General features: G+C 51.5%; 1 protein-coding gene across 1 annotated transcript; it reads left to right on the top strand.

Moving 5' to 3' along the window:
- Positions 1-5,304: 5,304 nt before the first annotated feature.
- Positions 5,305-21,454, top strand: LOC100904478 (protein unc13 homolog). Its single transcript, XM_018640326.1, has 25 exons — positions 5,305-5,382; positions 5,927-5,935; positions 8,205-8,329; positions 8,569-8,675; positions 8,956-9,136; positions 9,396-9,502; positions 12,258-12,325; positions 12,425-12,529; positions 13,036-13,163; positions 13,544-13,670; positions 13,882-14,042; positions 14,242-14,392; positions 16,586-16,744; positions 16,853-16,978; positions 17,583-17,669; positions 17,856-17,970; positions 18,219-18,343; positions 18,499-18,618; positions 18,718-18,930; positions 19,075-19,312; positions 19,675-20,252; positions 20,409-20,471; positions 20,607-20,666; positions 20,939-21,167; positions 21,291-21,454. The coding sequence occupies exons 1-25, from the start codon at positions 5,332-5,334 to the stop codon at positions 21,452-21,454; spliced, it is 3,597 nt and encodes a 1,198-aa protein (XP_018495842.1). The 5' UTR covers positions 5,305-5,331.
- The last annotated feature ends 1,000 nt before the right edge of the window (positions 21,455-22,454 follow it).

The following is a 22,454-nucleotide window of genomic DNA, read 5'->3' as shown; positions in this document are numbered from 1 at the left end:
CGTAATTCGCATCCGTGAGCTCGAGCGCTTCCACGATTTGCTTCGGCTCATCTCTGAGATATTTTCGAAGAATCATGAGTTTCTCTATCGGTGCGGCATCAGGTCTCTTGTTTACGAAGCACCGAAATTGTGTGATGAACGAACGAAATTTTAGACGGTCACCGGTAGAACGTTTTCAGGCGAGATGTCGAGTTCGCGCGGGAGTCTAGCAACCACCGACGACGGAATCTGTTGACTGACCGGGGGATTTTTTCCTCGATCGGCTCCGACGCTCGCTGATCAGCACTGGCTTCGCCCGCCGTCTGGTTGAGCACCGATCCGAAACGGACTCTTCTTTTTGCACACGGGGTCGAATAGAAGGTTTCTGCCTCCCCGCTGCTGTCTTGCTGAGGGAGATTTACCGTTATCTTCGCAACAGACTCCGAGATCTCCAGGTCGAACTGAGACGCCTCAGCCAATTCTTTCTCCTGCTGACCGTCGTCATCGTGTAGGTTCCAGATCTCGTCATCCCAGGCATTAATTTTGCCCTGAGCTCGCCGATGACAGCGAGAACGATTCCCGGACCACGGTCAGCGAGAAATTCCGGCGTACTCGAACCCAAGTTTCTTATTGAGGAAATCTCCGTTCTCACTTGGTTGCGAAGAACCGTTCTGTTGTATCGGGCTCTCTTGAGTGCTTTCTTTATGGTCTTCTCGTCGAGAACTTTCTGCTGGACCGTTTGATCGGACAGGTTGTCTGCGTTGTGTTGAGTTCTTTCAGTCATCGTGGGGGATTTGCGGTTGACGTTGATGAAATTCAGTTCCCCACGTAGGCACGATTCGTTCCTTGTCACGGCACCATGTTATTTCTTGGTCTTGAGTAGTCGTACGCTTACTTTTATGAATTTTTAGCGTCGCACAGTAGGAGAGTGACGATGCGTAACGTGGTTCGATCAACTCTGTTTTTATTGAGAGTGAGGGGGTGATTGGAATGCGCCGAGGCGCGAGTATTTCAATGCTTTCTGCGAATGATCTCTTAATGTTAATTGACAGAAGGGTCTGCGCAGGGATAATCGGAGCTCAGGTAGTCGTGAGAACCACCTCGCCATTCGCCACTGGAGACTGCTTCGTGCGCTGCGCCTCCGTCATTCTACTCAGCGATCCGTCGATTCCGGGCAGCAGGGGAAAGAAAGTGGGAAAAGGCTCAACTTTTATACGCGAACTCCGCGAGAAAACCGGAGTCGAATTCATCCGAGAGTTCGAGACGAGCGAAACAAGTAGGAAGACATTGATGGAACTCGTTGGGGAAGTATCGATCTCGGCACAACAAGCGGCTGAGGCGAATCTACGAGACTCCGACTCCGGCTCTCGTTCCGGGAACACGCACTGCATGCTACGGCTTTCTGGGTTTGAGTCTCGTACGAGCGACGCGGGAACCCGGCGAGAAACCGCCGAGTCACGGTGCTACTGAAAATCTGCCAGCGAGGTAAGAGACGGGAACCGACATATGCGCTCGTCTATAAGCGGATGACTGACAAAAGTAGCGATGAAAAATCGTGTGGGTCGTCCCAAGTTGTTGTCGGCCCATCATCAGCTAATTGCTCTCTTGAGGCGAGAACCCGTTCGCGAGCTCTATATGAAAGGGCTTACTGGCGACAATTATCCCGTGGCAACCGCGAAGACAACGAAAACAATGGCTTTTGTCGGACGCTCGTATGCTCGCCCCGTGCCATCCGACCACCGTCAATCCTGATTGGGCGCAAGCAGAGCGAAGTGCCACATTCTCCTCCTCCCCTCCGAGCTTCATGAGTTATTGGATTGCGATTCGAGTTGGCTCTGTCAAAAGAAGTATTATATCGATAAGCGTCGACCACGATCGACCGAATCGTCGCACCGTGCCCATTAAATGGCGTGAGGAGAAAAACACGGTGGAGCACGCTCGGCTCGATGTCGATTCGAGCAAAGGGGATTGCTCGCGAGTGAGCGGCTAGGGGAAGAGATTCTGGAATTAGTCCGTAGCTACCTGCAATCATCGCAGCGAGTTGTTGCATTGTTGGGCAAGAGATAAAAGAGGTATGTCAGTGTGGATGGCCTCGAGAGGCCCGCCGGGGAAGAGAGTAACCAGAGAAGAGATGGACCCATCCCGGAGCAGGGTGGCATAAAAGCGTCTGCACGCTTGCATTGACCAGCGATGGAAGTCGAAAAGCTCTCAAGGCGCCTTGTTCTTTGAGAGCAAAAATGGGATATGACGGGCAAGTGCTACAGAAGCAACTCGTGTCTTTTTCCAAACCTCTTCTTCTTCTTGGATTCTCTGGAGAAAGCACCGTACTCGAAAGACCTGGGACAAAAGAGACGTGGCGAGCATCAGTTGGTGGTTTGAAAGGGATTGCAGATCGAGGTAGTCCCAGGATGGTTCGATATCGCCGGTGCCATCTGTCCGACAAAAATCACATTCGGAGAAAGATGTTCGACCCCGGCCTTGGTGTTCGAGGGACGTGTAGCTGGCTTTAGCTTCCTTCATGTTCCCTCTGACGCCCTCCTGCCGTTGCGTCGATTCATCCTTCGAGGAATTCCCCCTTTTCCCCTGCGTGGAAATGTGGATTGATCAATCGATGGAAAATCATTCCGGTCTGATGATCGCCCTAATTTTTTGTGATGTCGGGAGCGATCAAAGCCGTGTATTCGGGTGGGAGACTCGCTTTTTGAAGACCATGGAATAATTTTCGAAGTTCGCCGCTTGAAGGGCTCTTGCTCCGGCTGGGAAGTTCGGAAAACGCTGAGCGCTCAAGGTGAATGCCTTGAGATTTCGCGCATCAAGGTGACAGCTGTAGTTCATTATCGGACATGTTCCTGGAGCTATCTCACTCGTTTGCCGCATTGGTTACCTTCGTTCAGGGAACGAGTCGAGCATGGACGGTTCCCTCGTCTCGCGCGAGCGGGTGAGCGAGGAGGGTGCGCTGCCCAAGCTGTAATTTCAATTCTAGATCGCGCTCAGTAGCCTCGACGTCAGTACCACGACGTGGTACGTACGACGACGACGATGACGACGTCATTGAGCGTGTGAGAGAGAGCTGAGGGGAAAAACAGCGATTACTCCCTCCTCTTCGTCGGGTCGAGCGGACCGTCGAGCGGTGCATTGCGAAAGCCACAGGCGGGAAGATCGCGAGCATAACTCTGTCCCATTTTCGAATTCGCGCTCGGACGACTCTAGTGTCGCTGAGGAGTCATCTTCGCTTCTTAGACGGTGCATGGTTCTAAGGGTCGTGGCCACCGTGGCGACAACCGAGGGCGGTCATTCTGAAGCGTAACGCGGTCAAGCTTAAGGGTAACGACAAGCCGCTGGGAGCTCAGCTGCTGCGGGCACGGTCGGGCGGACCGACTGCTCCGCTGACTGGCTTGCCGGGCCGCTCAGAGAAAGGGTGTGACTAAGGACCCAGTCGGGATTCTTTTCTTGCTCAAGGATCCTCTCATACAATTACGCCAAGCAGGCTCATCAGACAGCATAGGGCGATGTAATCTCATATCTCAGCTGGACAGCTTGATTGAGCAAGGAAGTCCTGCTCCTGGCTCAACGTTACTCGTTCGTCCTCCCTCTCTCTCATCGCTTCCTCAATCATGCTTCCTCTCCTGCACTCTCTCTTGCCCCCTCTCCCCATCCCCGGAAGGTTCGTTCCCGCCACCTCCACGAGTCGGTCGGCGACGTAGAACATCTGGAATCGTTTCTGCTGTCAGACGACTCGCAAATATCGCGACATACATAATATGTGTTTTCCTCACCGATATCGGGAGCTGTATGTATACGCTGCGGGAAAAAAAACGGATGCTCAGCAAAGGCGAAAACCTGGCAAAAGCAGAACACGGGCATCCTACATTCATTTTTCGACTTGCACATGTTAGTCTCCTCGTCGATCCTTGCCGATAGACATCTGGTTTCTAGGTGCATCGAAAATCCGAGAGCCGAGCGCTAATTAGACGGACAAAGTCGACGGAACCCCTCATCCGCGTGTTCCGTTCGACAGGAGTCCGCTAAGCGTCATAAACCCAGCCACTTCGATGTTCGGCTCTGAGGGGGATTCCGTCGCAATGGAAAGTGTCGCAAGTCACTCTCCAATGGCCGAGATCACACGAGTTCTGTCGTGAGGCAGCAATCGCGTCACAACAGGTTCCGAGATCGTTGAATAAAATCAGAAACTCTCTCGGAGACGAGCACTGCACAACATGTCGACACAGAAAGTTACGTGCGAGGGGGCATATGACACTGCAGAGTTTCGTACCGGAATCTGCCGCTGTCTAAATGGAAGCCGTCTTTTGACGCAGACAAATTGAGTTCCGTCCGCTGCTCGCGCAGGCACGGCTCATGCCCGGATCGTGGTTCCCGAGACGGAAGAATGGTGGAAAAAGTTTGACTTTTGTTGGAAGCTCTAATTCAAATCTTGGTCGCATGGACGGTGGTACTGCCGGGGAATAGAGAGACGAGGGAATCCAATTCGCTTTTATTGAGACAAATGGACCATAAGACAACATTTTATTGGTGGCGCGGAACGAGTTCGGTCAGCCCGGCGGGATGGATGTTCCTGAGAGTCGGCGTCCATAGTTGACTATCTGTCGGCGAATATTGTCATTAATGTACCTCCGACGTGTGCTAATCATGATCTGAAAACTTTGAACGCACTTTCAAACTTCATCCGAAACTTAGGGTCTAGCCGCAAGCCGAAGCACGAAACTTCCGCCGCGGTCGACTCGGGTACGAATCAAGCGGCGATGAAAATAGATATTTCATACTTGAAAGGAGTCTCGAAGGGCGCGCGGGGAAGGGCAATCGTTCCGCTCAAGCGCCGAACAAGTCGCCGTATAACGTCAACAGATTGAACGGGGGATTTAATCTTCCGTCAGACGCGAGAGAGCACACACACACACATCAATAAAATCCAGCGGTTCTCGAAGAATATATTTCTCATGGCGATTGTATCTGTATGGCGATAGGTTTACAATAAGGCTCGAGGCGGCCGAGCGGAGCGGTTCCAAGATGTAATGAAACACTCTCGGCTCCAAGTTTCGTCCAACGATGACTTTCCTGCTCGGAAAATGAGCGAACGACCGCGAAGGAAAACGAGCGGGCGTAATGTGCTTCGAGGACCACTCGGAGAATCGTTCGGCCGAACGTATCGACGTCGTCGTGTTAGCGATCGCGAAAGCCTTCTTATTCTAATTGCGTTTCCGATTTATCCAGGGATCTGCGGGCGGGAGTCGAGATGGCGGCACCAAAGGAGGATGGCCCCGCGGCGGGGGTCCTTCAGGAGGCGCCGGCGGCTCTTCAGGAGATAACAACACCTTCTACTCCAACATTGACTCCATGCCCGACATCCGGCCCAGAAGAAAGTCCATTCCTCTCGTCAGCGAACTCGTAAGTATCGAAAGCTAATTTTTCGCATACGGATGACCACATTCCCAAGTCGGAACCCACATACGTGGGTCGTCCGTAAGAACTCCAAAACATCCATATCCACTGTGAACTAGGCGCCCTCCCCGAATAGAGTATCGTGTAATCATCGCGAGGTCTGTCCTCTCGGTTCGCTCGACTGATCCTCTGATTGATGTTCTCCTGTTCTGATCGACGATTATCGAAAGTGACAAACGATCAGTCGATGGGCTCGTCGAAATTCTTGGAAAAAATACTTGATGAAGAGCCTTCACCCTTCCTTCGAGAGAGTGGTCAGCGCGTGACGATGCGGTGCGTGGTGCAGGGAAAAATCCTCGCTCGACCGACCGTGTTCTCGACAAATCTCTTTGTCGTTCCTACGACGACATCGGATCATGGATGTGTGGACTGTGTTTACCTAGGCGTTCCGATATCTGGGAGTTGTTCCGAACATCTTCCGAGAGAAGTAACTATCTTAACACACATTCGATTTTCTTTCCGCCTCTTCAACAACTTCGATGGGTCTCAGGTGCTCAAGGTATATACTGCCACGATTACCTACGCTCTCTCTAAAATTTGGTTGATCACCGCTGCGAGTTCATGCTCAGACGGAATGAATGACGCAACCGCCAGGAACGCTTTTTTCGACTAAATCTGCCCTAAAGCTTGCGCCTAATATATCTAGCTGTAGCCTAATTTATCTAGCCGTCCATGTTTCTTCCTACTCCCCGGTGATGTATCTGATCCAGTCTCTCGCGCTCTATCGCTCGACACCATCTAATTTCCATCCATTTCTGTCTGCTTCCCCTCGACCAAACTGTGTCCATCTAGTCAACTAAGTAATTAGCTCCACGCGTACCGGCTACAGGCCGCTTTCCCACCTACCTCGCTATTTCACTGTCAATTCAGCCGCTTTCCTGCCTCCCGAGCTGATTTGTCATCCTACTTTAGATTCTGAAGCTTCCAATGGAAAATCAGTGTAGAGGTTCTGACAGCCTATTCGATGCTAGAATGGAACTAGATAGATGCCCAAAGCACCCCGAACGCCACTCTGCCTGTCTTCTCAAATCTATCAAGCAGCAATCTCGTTCATGATCGGTACTTCAGAAAAAAAAAGTTCCCACTCCGGAGGACAAGAGCCATGCGCCAGTATCGGTGAGGAGGCCGCTTCCCTGCGGATTATCCAAGTCAACGGGTTTGCCGAAATCCCTCCATGACCCAGAGTCCTCGGCGTGGGATCCGTCGTAGGTCGCAGAGGCTCTCGCCAGTCTTAAATGATCCGAAATCTGAGGCCGACCATAATAAGCTGTTTGTCCGCCTCGCTCTCCGCCTCCTGTCTCTCATCTCCTTGTCGTCCGTCCTCCCGCCGCGCCGTGCGGTCGCTCTTCGTTGTCGTTCGCCCCCCACTTGCGTGATTCTCGCGCCGCATTGCCTCTCTGAGCGACGAGTTGAGTGCGTCGGACCCAAATGGACCTCATGGATTTCCGCCCGATTACGTCATTGACTCCCTCTACAGCAGTAGGCATCCGACTTCGGCTCTATCCGCATTCCGTTCAATGGGAGAAGCTTCTGCTGTGATTTCTCCTGGAGTCGATGCTCCCGCATCGTGCTGTCCGGATTTATTCTGCGAATCTCTCTCATATCGGACGATGCTGAGGGAGCCGTCACGGAGCTCTGTAGCAAACAATTCTAGCGTCGATTAGCAGCCGAGTCCTTTGTTAGATTTGTCAAATCCTGACAGGTATAAAGGACGACTCCGAGTTCCGCCGAAGACGGCGAATGGCTCTCGAGGTCGCATCGATTTGGCAGTGCCGAAGGCTTTCGCATGCGTGTCGACGACAGAGATGAGCGGGAAACAGCCATTGTGAATCGACCATTCCAGGATCGATGCGGAGAGCTCTCGGTCGATCCGTCTGGAAGGCGCCGGTCATGGAATTCCGCAGGGCTGTATCTGAGAGTGGTATTCAAGGAGGTTGGGCCGCGTTTTTCAATTCCGTTGTTGCGATCGAGCAACTATGGAGTGCTCTCTGTCTTACTCCCGCAGCCTTCTGCTCACCGCCTTATCGACGATGAACTCTCATGAGATCAAGCGAGGCAGAGCGGGACCGGTGAAAATCGAAACGCGCCCACGCTACCGAAACTCTATACACTGAGCTTGGGAAGAATGTTTGCAACTGAAGGGGCCGGGGGGAGCTTGCATGCGGGGCAGCTGAGTGGCCTTCGGAGGAATGACATTCGTATAGAAATCCGGTTTTCGAGTCTCCGCTTCCCCTAGCGTAGACATCCGCTGGAATAGAATTATTATAGTTGAAGCTGCGAATCCGTGAACCGTTTTGGCTTTGCTCGGGGGTTGGAACCATCAGCAACAACAGACACCGGAAGTCGTAGAGCAAGTTTCATCGTGTTGTCGTTGTTGCTTTTGGGGATGTAGTTTCGTATGTCTGAGCCGGAAAGCTTCGAATGCCCACTTTAGATTCCGCTGCGAGAGGTAGTCGCGAGGGGGAAGCCGATGCTGAAAAGTTGTGATCTGAAGCTTCGTTCTCCTTCCGGCGAGAAAGATTCAATGAGATGAACCGGATCAATTAGACCCGATCAGAACTTTTCCACGGAGCTTCCCCCAAGTTTCTGTTTTTGCTCGGTTGCCGTCAATGTGATCACGTGCAGCGGTCACGAGGCTGACGAGGCATCGATTGGACGCAGTTTGTTTCGTTGCTTAAACGCTATGGTGAGCTAAATCGCGACTTGTTCCCCTCTCGATATTGGCTTTTCTAACCCCCGTCCATCTGCCCGCTCAATCGCCAACACAGACGATGGCAGCTACGAAACGAGCCGGTCTCACACCGGCCGTGACCAGGCCGTCCTTGAATGATGAAGAACTCAAGATGCACGTCTACAAGAAATCTCTTCAGGCACTCATATATCCGATCAGTAGGTCAGTATCTCTTTCGGACCTTTCCACACTGAGCTTGGAGAGATGATAAGCAAGAGTGGGAACGAGGAATGGGGCTCCAGAATATCGATCCCCCACAATAATCGGGGGCTGGGAATCGGGAACGCCTCGATGGCTGGGCCACAAATGCTGCTGCCGCAAAGCAGCTTGGGGAACACGGCGTCGATTTTTTTGAACACCAATGAACAACCTAATGGTGCTAATCTATTCCCTAATTATAGCACCACTCCCCACAACTTCCAATCGTGGACCGCAACGTCTCCCACTTATTGCTATGAATGCGAAGGACTGTTATGGGGGATCACGAACCAAGGACTTCGATGCACAGGTTGGTATACAATTTTTTGAGCTAATGCTTTCGATCTACGCTCGTCGATACTCACTAAAAAAGCGCATCTGATCGATTCTCTGACTTGCTCCTATTATGTTCGCTAATCGAAAGAAGAATCGATTGCGACAGAGAATCTCTTGCCAGCGTACGGTCGATTCGCTCTCGATGCACCAGTTCGGGGAAGAAGAGCTCTCGTCGAAAAAGGGACAGTTAATGATGACTGCAGGGGAACGACTTCCAGAGAAGCCCGGCTGACGTACATATTCTCCGATTCCAGAATGCGGTGTAAAATGTCACGAGAAATGTAAAGATCTGCTTAACGCCGATTGTCTCCAACGGGCAGCTGAAAAATCCTCAAAGCACGGAGCCGAAGACAAGGCTAATTCAATAATCACGGCGATGAAAGAACGCATGAAAATTCGCGAACGCGACAAGCCCGAGATATTTGAGCTGATCAGGTACGCTTCGATTTCCTATTTTGCTCATCAATACTCTCGATCGAGTTCCATGCCAATAACTAGTTGTTTTCCTGAAGTACAATTTTCACTGGAAATTTTATGATTTTTCCTAGGGAAGCAAAATTTTTTATTAGCCCGGAAGAATTTATTCCGATAGATAGACGGATGAAAGATAGATAGATGGATGGATAATTTGTGTGGATGGGAGAGTTCATCTGAGCGGACACTAACCGGGAGAGCGATACCTCGCGGCGTGTAGGTGCGTTTTCAGCGTGGATATCAAAAGTCATGCTGGACACCTGAAGGCTGTTAGGCAGTCTGTTCTCGACGGCACGAGCAAGTGGTCTGCGAAGATCGCAATCACCGGTAAGGGATAATCGTCGCGCGGTTCGATCCTGACCGAGCGGACGATCGAAAGAGCGAACGACCGATCAGGACTATTGGGCTGTCATGCCGGTGTGCGCACGATGTCGTTGTGGATACGAAGCATGAAGGTGTCCTGCAAGCATTCGTCACCAAATTGTGAAACACAACCGCGATCGGATATCCCAAATGCGTCTCTCAGGGCCGCATCATCTTCGACATCATACCGAACCCTCCCGGTCCCCGTATCGCCCCATAGCCCCCAGTCCCGAATTTCAAGCGTTCCCGACCGGGTTCCACTTCACCTCACATCACTCGAGACGGAGGCGATCCGTCGCGTCGAGCCGATCTGCCCTTCTGACTGTCGCTTTAGATGTTGTTATGTATGGATTGTGTATGTTCGAGTGTTTGCACCCACCCTGAACCCTTCGATGTACCCCTTTTTTCGTACAGGCTAACCTTCACGGTGGACCCCGACACACATATTGAGGCCCTGCAGCAGGCCGAGGAGTCCATATTCGAGGGAACCTCCAACTGGGCCTGCAAAATTGCAATAACAGGTACACTAGCGACGCACCGTTCATCGTAGCAGTCTTTACGCTACGCTGCTGCTGCTACTGCTACCACCACCACCGTCTCTCTTGTTTCCTTCTCAAGCAAGCTAGCAAACTGACAAGCGAGCTGGCTTGACTATAGAGCGCCAATCGGCCGGTTTTCGCTGCGCACTATCTCTTTCTCTCCTTAGGGAGAGTTCTTCTCCGTGCACATTACTGTAGAGCATCGTAGCGAGTCCGGATCATTCGATGCGGTCCGATTTTTGGGATCAGAACTGAACGGAAAGCAGTTTTTCTTTGTGAAATTCTTCTTCGCTGTTAGACGGCTCCGCCTGCCGACCGAGAGCAACACGAGTCAGCCTCGTCTTCCGCGGAGGGTGCAACGGTGGCGGCGGTGTCGACGGCGAGAACGGCGACTGTATTCCTAACAAGCGGGAGCATGTAATACTAAGTTTCTTAGCTCCTGGGAGGCCGATCAGTCGAGAATCGCTAACAAGCGCTGCCTGGCGCCCCTAACTCGCCCGCCGCCGCCGCCTATTCCGTCGGACACCCACCCGATCAACGTGAAGGCAGACCGAAACGGCTGACGCTCCGGGGCCAACCTTAGCCGCTCCCGATTCTCGCTTGTCTTGTGTCTCGGACAGAAGCATCTAATTGGCTCCGCGAAGCCTGCTTTGTTCTCCGCGTCGGTGCTGTCCAGCAGAGAACACGGCATTCCTATGAGACACTTAGCCAATGCAGCAGCATGGCAAGTCGAGGATCGGGGTGATGTACCCCGAGCGCTTCCCGTTGTCGACCACGGGGATGAGCACTCTCGAAAAAGATCGAAAGCTCGCAGGAGTCGCGAGAGCAAGTTTTTCACAAAATCTTAGCCGAGCAGAAACCACCCACTACGGGCAGTCACGGTGCATTGGATTTAGTCGCTGCTAGACAAGAGAGCGTAGAGCAAATGATGACGAAAACAAGAGTCTGTTTTCCCTCCTCTCGGGAATCACAAACCGCGTCACCCAACCGGTGATTCTTCCTGATGACTTTCCGTCGAGCCCGTTCTGCTTCTTACCGTTTCTCTGCTGCTGCTGGTGTCGTCGTCCGGTTGGTCCGATGCGCAGGATTCCTTGCGCATAATTCCCGACCAAGACGGGAAAGACATCCACTCTATCAGCGAGCAGTCACTCAGAAAGAAATAGCGACGGATGTCGTTGCCTTTTTTCCATCCTGCTCAATTTCTCCCTCGTATCCAATGTCTACGACCAGCTGAGGACGCAGCAGAAGCAGTGAAAATACCTTCCAGACCTCGCCCGGAATCATTCCCACACATTTCTCGTTTGGTCTCATCGATTGCTTACACGATATTGATGTCTCGCACTAGACGTAGACGACGGCTCCGCCACTGGCCCGAATCTGTCGGTCCGAAATGCCTGTTGACGATTCGTACGCTTCTTGCCGAACGTGCACCGACACGGCCTGTTCGGACTCTTCCGCTCGTGTGGCGCTCCGGGTCGAAAGCCCTTCAATTTGCTGTGTCCGTCGATCCGCGTCCCGTTGATTCGCGCAAATTGTGCTCGAACTGTATCTCATGAATATTTTCCTGAGCACCCATTCTCGGGAGCTTCCGGATTCTCCTCGCTGTACCGTATTCTATTTATAGGTCGCATCAGTTGGGCTTTGTAACGAATTGTTGAATTCTGATCGCCTCGATCGCTGCCTTCGCAATCTCCCGTAAAATGCGGATTCTTCGGAACGCCCTCGCGGTCAAGCACTCATTCCTTCAAAATTCTCGTTCCTTATCCTTGTATCGCGAGCGCCGCCTATTGCCCGAGCCGGCTCGGCCATACGGTTTTTCATGAGAGTTTGGGAGTCAGGAGGACTTCAGACGAGATCGTTACGTGTCGTCTTATCGAAGAGCTGGAATCCCACGATAAGTATCACAGAAAGAGTGCGACGTCAATCTTCCCCTACTCCTCCACGCCCCCCCCCCCCCCTATTCGTTGGACATATCGTAGTCTCGACTGCACGGTAATCGTTATTGTGGGTGTTGCCCCAACGCTCGCTTTTCGTCTGCACGCCCCATGCCCGTCTCGCTGCATGTTGACGAGGCTTTTGTGAGTTTGCATGCTCGGTTGAACAGCGGCAGCTCGTTCACGAAGATTATGGTGTCGCGTCGCAGCTGCCGCAGTTCTCATCAAGTGATCTCGAATTTTCAGTTATATGTGCGCAGGGTCTGATTGCCAAAGATAAAAGTGGCACAAGTGACCCCTACGTGACAGTCCAGGTGAGTCACGATTGGATGCTTGCCGTATCAGACGACTGTTTCCGAAAACCTCTGGGTTTCATATTTCTAAGTCCTTTTCTCTCATAATACTCACTTCAGGTTGGGAAGACAAAAAAGCGTACACGCACTATGGCCAGGGATTTGAATCCGGAGTGGAATGAAAAATTCTATTTTGAGTGCCACAACTCTTCCGATCGCATCAAGGTACGAATCCTGACGGCCGATCAATGGCGTCGGAGGCATTCTGAGCATGATCTCAAGCTTTCGATCGCGGGGCAGCTCACTCTGATCTTGCGGCTCACGGTTACAACTCAACTGCATCACGAGATCCGAGTCCGATTATGACCGCTACTGGAAGCGATTCCGCGGAGCTCTAACGATCTACGTGGAACCCCGTGAAACTAAACTGCCGACCCTGAGGCGGGCTGAATGAGAAGTGCGGACCCAATTCAAAGACTCTACCGTTCGGGTGGAAGAGAGAAGCTCGAATTCGGGGAAAAAAAATCAAGATTTCGGATAGGAACGTCCCGTCATCGGGCGGCGGCTTCCGAACAATTTCCTGATTTCGCAGTCTGCGAGGCCCGAGAGAAATTTTGGAGTTGTGCTCGGAAAGATGGAGAACAGGAGGGATTAAGGGAAACGCGCAGAATAAATTAGGCAAGCGGGCGACAGAGGACTAACAACTAATGGATTCGCGGCTTGACGTGCAGGTGCGAGTTTGGGACGAAGACAACGACTTAAAGTCAAAGCTACGGCAAAAGCTGACTCGGGAATCGGACGATTTTCTTGGTCAGACCATAATCGAAGTGAGAACTCTCTCGGGTGAAATGGACGTGTGGTGAGTATTTCCCCATCCAGAGTTGATCTTGACATGCAGCGCGTCGAACTAACGACGGGGAGAGGGAGCGTAATCGCATTATCTGAGGGACTGGGTCCGCGCGGCCGACGAATCTTTTTGTGCAATTATTCTTTTCAATTCTCCCCGATTCGAGAATCGTTCTCCCATGTTGATCTCTCAGTCGCACTCTCGGATTGTTTCCTCATTCGGCCGAACGCACCACGATCGGAATCGAAAAACTTTATAAGCTTCGTTCAATATTTAAACTGTCGTAAAGTCAGCATCGTACACGGGCGGCCTTTCCTTCGCTCGCGTGACCTATTTTCTGACTCGGGCACTCGCGCTCACTTTCTCATGTATGTCATAAATCTTGTCTAAAGGTACAATTTGGAGAAACGCACGGACAAAAGCGCCGTTTCGGGCGCAATCCGACTCCACATCAGCGTTGAAATCAAGGGAGAAGAAAAAGTAGCCCCGTACCACGTCCAGTACACGTGCCTTCATGAGGTAAAGTATTTTGCTTTTCGGCCTCTCGCCCCACCGCGAGGATCAAAGGAACGCTCGACACTGATCGAGTTCGAGGATTTCACACCGATTTCTCGGAACCGAGTTTCCTTCTCGTTTGGTTTCTCGCTGAGATTGTTCTCAGAAGCTCAAGGAGAATTAGCGGGACTTCGGCCACGCTACATGGGTTGATGACGATTCGATTCCTTTGCAGAACTTGTTCCATTACCTCTGTGAACAAAACTCTGGAGCGGTAAAGCTACCAGACGCCCGAGGAGACGAAGGCTGGAAGATCTACTTCGAAGAAAACGCCGAAGAAATCGTCGATGAATTCGCCATGAGATATGGCATTGAGTCGATCTATCAAGCGATGACGTGAGTTTCCGCTGTTTTTCCCCAATCGGTGCTTCCGGATTCTCTCGTCCGCTGGCCAGAACTTTCTCAGCTGCAGCAGCGGCGGCAACGACCTCCTTGAGGACAGGGCGCTTGCGATGAATGTTTCGCAGCGTTCGGACGAGTTTCCATCGCTCGGAGCGGGACAGTCTGACCGATCGATACTTTATTTGCATTACAGTCATTTTCACTGCCTGTCGACCAAGTACATGTGCCAGGGCGTGCCTGCAGTGATGAGCACCCTCCTCGCCAACATCAATGCTTACTACGCTCATACTGCGGCTTCATCCGCGGTATCTGCCAGCGACCGGTTTGCCGCGTCCAACTTTGGTGTAAGTAGATGCCTGATCCGGTGAAATTGATGAATCCGTCGGTCCCGATCCATCGACCGAGAGCTTCCGACTGTAGAACTTGGTCCGCATCAAACGGACAGGCGGACGTACGGGCGGGCAGACAGACAGACGGACGTACGTACGGACAAACCAACCAACGGACGGACGGACGGACGGACGGACGGACGGACGGACGGACACTTACGTCCTTCTCCGAGACCAAACAGTCGAGCTGCTTGAACGTCGAAGAGCAGCAAAAACGGAAGCGGCGGCGGAGAGCCTGGCGTTTTAGTTCAATCTGTGCCGGTTCTGATGACAGCGCAAAAAAATCCTTTGGTCGATCCTGTGTGCCCGAGGTCATCGGGAAGCCCTCGAGCGTGCTCTTTGTAGTTGGCTCGTGAGGGTGGCCATGGCGGAGCACAAGTTGACGACTCGATACCGGCCTGGATGGTTGATTTCCTAGGTGAGCTCGGGCGGCTGCCGCATGTAGAGCCGCTCCACCACAACATTACGACCGCGATGAGCCGGTCTCGCTCGTTCAGTCGTTCAGAACTGGCCTTTATTTAGGGTCCACTATCTCTCGTTCTGATCCTCCGCCCGCCCAACTCGGCAAAGCGGATCCACTCGAGTAAGTAACTCTGATACCTCTGATGATGATCATGGCAGCGGTGACTACGACCGCGACGTCGGCGACTTCGAAAACAACGACGCCAACGTCAACAGAGGCATTACGCGACGGTTCCAGGTTCCACTTATTGCTTGTTTTGCCAAAAACAACCTATAACTTGCGGACGTTCGACCGCCTTGGAATCCATTGGCATGATGATGTCTTGCTCCGTTGACCACGGGGGCCTGGGCGGATGAGCAGCGAGTGGTTGCTTGGTCGGGCGGACGGGCGGCTGGTCGGTCGGTCCATAAAATTTATTAGGCTTGAGCTCATCGTTTTTGAGTAGCTGGGCTGTTGCGTCTTCCGTCCGGACGATTCTTGACTTGACTTCCTTTGGGAGACACGCGCCGAGCGTATCCTATCGCCTGTGCAACGGAGCACGTTCGCCAGTACAGCGAAAACTCAGCTTTTCGAAAGCACTTCATTGATCTCATCGAGACAAACATACCACTCGGGGTCCAACGATCCGCGCCAGTTCTGCTCGCAGCTCCGATCCCAGACCCGCTAGTTCTTCCTCGGTATCGGCTGTTGGGGAAAGGATTAAGGGACCATGGGGAAAATACGGTTATGGAAATCGCGAAGATGAGTCGGTGAGTTTTTCTCGAGGTGAGGGGGCTCTCTGGAGCTCCGAAGATGCTCCTGCTGCTTGGAGTTATGTGTGGGGTTCTGAGTCCCGGGACTGAGCCGGTCGCAATATCGCCCAGGATAAGCCCGCCGGGAACTTGGTGTTTATCAAAGATCCGATCAGAGCACCCGGGAAGACGTCTGAAAGGGCGGGCTGCCTGCCGCTTCGAGCCGGGCGGAGATAACTCGATAGCAAGAGAGCAAGCTACACCCGTTGAAGAGAATACCCGTTTGGTATTCATACGGTTAATTTGTTTCCGGGATTTCCGTCACGGTTATCTCCTCGACAGTCTCGGCTCGGGCGTCTAGAAACGGGACCGTTGCGGATCTGAGATGCCTGATCCCGGAAATGGCTTGCCGACTCTGGAGCTTTCCTCTGGAACGTCGCGAATTGTGAATCAGCTCGTCGGAGTTTTTTTCTCGAGCGTCGTTTCCAGAAATCGGAACCCTTGCCGGAAGACGTCATGGGAGAATCTTCGTGACTCGAACAAAAAAAAATCGAAACTAGCGACCACACGGATCGAGGCGCCCAGGACTCGGGGCGTATCCCCCTACTGCCCCGTCTAGCTGATAGGGATGCACGGAGCGTCGTGTACACCTAGCAGACGTGCATCGACTGACGTGTGCGTCAGTCGAAGCCGGTTCAATGGTGATCTTTTACCTCAAAAACTGTGACCGAGTCAGCCACTTCCCCCATGAAAACGAAGAGCTCCTCGGATCGCATATCCGACCGAATGAGGATTTTGTAATATGGAAACCGGGACCTCATCGATCCCGTGTCTGGATCGTTTTCAAGAATCTCAAATTATTCAAGCAACGCCTGAATATTATTCGAATCTCGAGCGAAAGCCTTAGCTACATACTTATCCGTTATTCATCTCGTTTTGAATCTTCCTCCACAGAAAGAGAAATTCGTCAAACTGCTTGACCATCTGCACAACTCACTTCGAATTGATCTGTCGATGTACAGAAACAACTTCCCTGCGTCCAGCGCGGAAAAACTGCAGGACCTTAAGTCAACTGTGGATCTGCTCACATCAATCACGTTCTTCCGCATGAAGGTGAGCGGATTATCTGCTTCATGTATGGCATGGACCGGGCTTTTCTCCCAATTTCAACGGTGTCCCGAAAGAGGTCGATTGCGAGCTAATGATCTTGCCCTCGAACAGGTCCAAGAGCTCTCAAGCCCGCCGAGGGCGAGCACTGTGGTGAAAGAATGCGCCTCCGCGTGTCTCCGATCCACTTACCAATTTTTGTTCGACAACTGCTACGACCTATACAACCGAGAATTCCAGGTAGGCATAGCATACTGCTCCTTACGTGTATCATACAAGCAGATACCTTCTATCGATCGGTGGGCGTCGAAAGACTGTGGCCGCTGCGAACTATGGTGTAGAGCTCCGATAACGGTAGAGAGCGCCATAGAAAACCTGCATGAGCAGAGAGGAAGTCGGCGGCTTCACTCAGTTTTAGGCGAGCTCAAGGAACCTCGAAATCAAGGGAGCTCTTGAAACTCTACTGCAAGTCAGCTGAGAAACTATGATGTATGAGAGGGAATGAACAGCGGCGATCGAGCCGGCCGGAAGAACGGCTGGGTTTTTTTCTCGAGTCTTAATCGTCCTAATTTTCTCGCTCCGCGGAAACTCGTCATTTACTAAACGTCGTCGCAGGCTGCCGCGTCGAGGGAGCAGGAGTTCTTTTAGACAGTCTATCCATTATTTTCGAGTTCTTCGCGCCCTCCGAGCTCTCCTAGGGTCATTCTTGACTCTGGGTGTGTAAGTCGGAGTCTCGCGGAAGAAAAAATTCTCTCGAGTCCCCTCGCCCGAGCAGAAGGAACAGAGAAGGAGACGGAATTCGCAATTCGAATTCGATTCGAGATCAATATACTTCCCTCCACAGGTGGGTCCTGGAGAAGAGAAAAACAAAGACGAACAGGGTCCGAGTTTGACGGATCTTGATTTTTGGCACAAACTCATTGCGCTGCAGGTGAGTTTCAGACGTCTTTTTACGTTCCGAACGCAATCGAGTCTCGGAAATCCTGATACTGCTGAACGATCGTGTATTTGGAGTGAATAGCAGCATCTTTATTCGGGATTTCTTCTCGAAAAATTAGCATCGAAATGAAATGAGTACGCAGGCCTATGCTTAGTCGGATCATTGTCCCCCATGCAGGTCTCTGTAATTGAAGAAGACCGTACCAGTTATGCACCGGTTCTAAGTCAGTTCCCACAAGAGCTCAATATCGGCCAACTCAGTGCTTCAATAATGTGGAGCATGTTTGCAATCGGTAAGTTTCGCACAGGGGGCATGATATAAAGGGAACCTCCTTGTTCCCCAAGGGCTGAATTATAGATATTATGAACGTCATAATCTTTGTCGGTCCGACGTCTTATTACGATACATGCCTCGGAGGGTCGTAGGAGGGTTGTTCTCTCTTCTGGCCAGGAACCGTACTGGCTCCATGTCGTATGAATAATAGATGTCTCTCTGAGAAGCCGCCCGATACTAGCTCATCATTTATCGTGTTCGTTGTAGATATGAAAGACGCCCTCGAGGATCACGAACAACATCGTCTGTGCAAATCGTCGGCGTACATGAACCTGCACTTCAAGGTTAAATGGTTCTACAACAACTACGTGAGCGACATCGTACCCTACAAGGTGCGTTCATCACTCGAGCAACGCGGAAGCGACCGCAGCGACGCTTCCTATTCCCGATGTTTATTCATCGGATTCACTCGGGGCGACTTGAATATTCTTTTGCTCATTATCATCCTCCCCATGCTCGAATCTAATGATTTCACTCTGACATGCAGGACTCCGTTCCCGAATATCCGTCTTGGTTCGAGCCATTCGTAATGCAGTGGCTAAATGAAAATGATGACGTATCTCTAGAGTATCTGCACAGTGCTTTCCTCAGGGACAAAAAGGACGGGGTAAGATTCCTGTCCCATTAATGCCTTGCGGCAGCCATGCTATCGCGTTGAGGAATTTATTGAGTAGGAATATTTCCTAAGAGAAAATTGCTCGTACAGTTCCAGCAAAGTTCAGAACACACCATGTTCTCGAACTCCGTCGTGGACGTATTCACGCAATTGACTCAATGTTTTGACGTCATCTCGAAGCTCGAATGTCCCGATCCAGAAATCGTGAAAAGATACATGAAACGTTTTGCCAAAACCATAGTAAAAGTACTCACTGCGTATGCGGACATCGTCAAGAAAGACTTCCCCAACTACGTTTCTCAGGTGAGCCAAGTCACTCGGGTGAAAACTCGGAGAAGATTCCCTCTGAGGCAGCGACGGAGTCGCACGCGACGAAAGGGCGGATTCGCGAGAAATTGATTTACTCGGCAGAGGTTAATGGATTTCGTTTTTTCCCTCCGTCCGCAGGAGAAGACAGCCTGCATCCTGATGAACAACATCCAGCAGCTCCGAGTTCAGCTGGAGAAACTATTCGAATCCATGGGAGGCGAGAAACTCGAATCCGACGCTTCCAACATTCTCAAAGAACTCCAGCAAAGCCTCAATGGGGTCCTTGACGATCTGAGCTGCGTCTTCGCGACGAGCTTGGAGAATACCATCAAACAATCCATGAGTGAACTCAATCAACTCCTGTGCGCCATAAAAGGTGAGGACTACTTCGCGCAAAGGGGGAATCCGTTCCTCGCGATCCCCGCGGCGACTTTATGTGATCTTCGTTTGCGAGTTCACGCGCGTCGTAGCCAATGGTAATGTCAGCGCGGGTTTCGCCAGCTCGGGGCTACTTTCAATGCAGCCTACTTTTGCGAGTTCACGGAAGCTCTGTCCAACCACCGCAGAATGCGCGGCTGCGTCTCTTCCCTATCCTTCTAGGGAAATGCGGAGCTTTGAACAAAAACTGACCCCCTATGGGCTCCTCGCTCCGGGCAGTTACGCCTCGCGAGTTTAGCTGTAGGCTCGCCAAGTGTTGACAAGCGAAGGTATCCATGCACTTATCGGAGTAAATTGCAGGTGGAGGCAGCGTGGCGCAAACGGCGCAGCAGAGGAACGAGGTAGCGGCAGAGGCCGACCACGTTCTTCACCCGCTCATGGATATCTTGGACGGGAAACTGACGCTGTTTGCGCAGCTGTGCGAAAGAACCGTTCTCAAGCGCCTGCTCAAGGAGCTGTGGAAAATTGTCGTGCACACCATGGAGAAGACCGTGGTGCTACCGCCTATTTCGGAGAAGAGCGTGCTTCCTAATCTGACAAACGTGAACGCTGCAAAAATCGAGGACATGTCACGACTCTTCAAGAACTCGATATCCACTTCCAACAAACTGCCGAACCTCGGCGTTATGGAAGTGGAAAAGAATCTGACGCCGCGTCAATGCGCGGTGCTGGATGTTGCCCTGGACACAATAAAACAGTATTTCCATGCCGGGGGAAACGGTTTGAAAAAGACCTTTTTGGACAAGTCTCCCGAGCTGCAATCTTTACGTTATGCGTTGTCGTTGTACACGCAGACCACAGATGCCCTAGTCAAGACCTTCGTGGGCTCGCAGCTCAAACAAGACCAGCCAAGCACGGAGGAAGGTTCCGTGGGAGAAGTGAGTCTTAATGATCTAGATAGTAATTAGATGGAAGGTTCTATCAATGATCCGATTGCAGACTATGGAGCAAAAATCAGATTGGAACGAATATCAAAATGTTGAGAAACTAGCATTACATCTCGTGCTAACTTTCTCCCTCTCCCGCTCGAAAAGGTGTCGGTACAAGTTGATCTGTTCACCCACCCTGGGACGGGCGAACACAAGATTACCGTTAAAGTGAGTACTAGAAGTGGGCCCCAGCACCTGATTGCGCTTTGCGACAGCATCTGACAAACATACGAGGCTGTACGACTTCCCACTCGATCGATTCGAAGACTCTGTGCTCTTCCTAACTTCGATTCCTCCCCACAGGTTGTTGCTGCAAACGACCTGAAGTGGCCGAACACATCGATGTTCCGACCATTTGTTGAAGTGAGTACAGAACTTTAATTTATTGCTACTCCGTGGTACCGACAATGACTCTTCGCTCTCGTGAGGATATTGGAAGCCCGCTCTGAGGGCTTCGCTAAACGTGAATCGGAGGGAGAGGCATCGTTGAGTCGCACGCTGTCCCATGGGAAAGAGCCGCGTACGAATCGCGGATCGCGAAGTCATGCTTCGAAAGCTCGACAGGCTGCTGGCTCGAGGAGTAACCGGGCTTCTCTCGATTGACGCGGAACTCAATACGTCGTCTTCGGTTTCAGGTTAATCTGATCGGCCCTCGTCTGCACGATAAGAAGCGCAAATTCGCCACCAAATCGAAAAACAATGCGTGGTCACCGAAGTATAATGAGACGTTCCACTTCATTATCGCCAACGATGAACAGCCAGCCTCGTACGAGCTGCATATTTGCGTGAAGGATTACTGTTTCGCCAGAGACGATCGTCTCGTCGGCGTCGCCGTCATGCAGCTCAAAGACATAGTCGAACAAGGTGGGACTCGCTATCCGCTCTGAGAGTCTTTCCGATTGAATACACGCGATCTGTGAAAGCTTCTCAATGTCCTCGATCGAATCGTTCGGAGCGGGGAGAATAAGACAAGTGCCTTCGTTTCAGGTTCGTGTGCGTGCTGGCTGCCTCTCGGTCGCCGAATCCACATGGACGAGACGGGCTGGACAATACTGCGCATACTATCTCAACGAAATAATGACGAAGTGGCCAAAGAATTCGTTAAGCTAAAGTCTGAGATTCGGAATGATGAGACGATCCCGAAGTCGTAAAGGTCTCATCAGCAGAAAAAAAATGCGATCTCGTGATTCCAAGGCCTCGAAGGGCGGTTTCCAAACAGAAGGAGATGAAGACAAACGAATACATGCACAGACTGACGAACAGTCAAGGACGCTCATGCATTCCGTGGCACTATGAAACGTCTCAATACGAACAAGAGAACATGCAAGCATTGACGCCAAGACACACTTTCGGAAGGAAAGCTTCCATCGATCGAGACAGGTTGGAGGCTTAACAAACGCAGTGAGGACTGAGTAGACGCCTTATCCATTGCAATGACGGAAGCGCTGAGGGGGAGCCGAAGTGTAACCCGAGTTGTGATTTTTCAAAGTGAGCGCAGTTTAAACATAATAGTTGGACATTTCCCATGAAACCAAGCTTTCAATTACCTAAGACTGAGGTGGGTACATAAGGGACATGAACTCTCGTCACTCGTCACGTACAGCAGAGCTAACCTCAACTCGAGGGGAGGCTTCTGCGAAGTTACCGTTCACACACGTTCTGCCAAACACGACGAGCACGAGTTTCTCAGTCCTTTTAGTAGACCGGCAAACTAGGACGAACCTTTGAGTACCTTGTCGAAGGGGGACACTTCCTCCTCCCGACTCGTTATACCCCATGACCGGAAGATTTTTGTTCCGAATCGTTATGTAATGAGAAGATATCTCGTTCTCTAATCGCTCAAACGATGTTGTTGATATGCGACGTAAGTCTCTCCGAAGGGAAATACCCTCGGAGTAGCTGGGGAAGCTCATTCAATTCTCTGAGATGCTACTCCCGGACTCGACGAAGAGCGTCAGACAAGTTCACGAGTGAAAACAGCTAATATCTCTCAACCCTACCGAGTCTGATTGATTCAAAGTCGCTGATTTTTTAAAGAAGAGATTCAGCACGAGCCCGACACAACACCCTCACTCGAATGTGAAAGCTGGCGTCGAAACTGACTCTGTGCCAAAATCACATGAAGGAGACAGAATATCAACAGATCGCTGG

The sequence above is a fragment of the Galendromus occidentalis genome, unplaced genomic scaffold (genome assembly GCF_000255335.2).
Source record: "Galendromus occidentalis unplaced genomic scaffold, Mocc_1.1 scf7180000077481, whole genome shotgun sequence".
Taxonomy (NCBI): Eukaryota; Metazoa; Arthropoda; class Arachnida; order Mesostigmata; family Phytoseiidae; genus Galendromus; species Galendromus occidentalis.
This window is presented reverse-complemented; position numbering and strand designations above follow the sequence as displayed.

Bases quoted from the DNA above. Each gene is read 5' to 3' on its own strand.
- LOC100904478 (XM_018640326.1), top strand. From the start codon at position 5,332: ATGCCCGACATCCGGCCCAGAAGAAAGTCCATTCCTCTCGTCAGCGAA. The intron at 18,344-18,498 runs GTGCGTTCATCA...TCTGACATGCAG, and splicing joins GCGACATCGTACCCTACAAG to GACTCCGTTCCCGAATATCC. The intron at 20,253-20,408 runs GTGAGTCTTAAT...CCGCTCGAAAAG, and splicing joins AGGAAGGTTCCGTGGGAGAA to GTGTCGGTACAAGTTGATCT.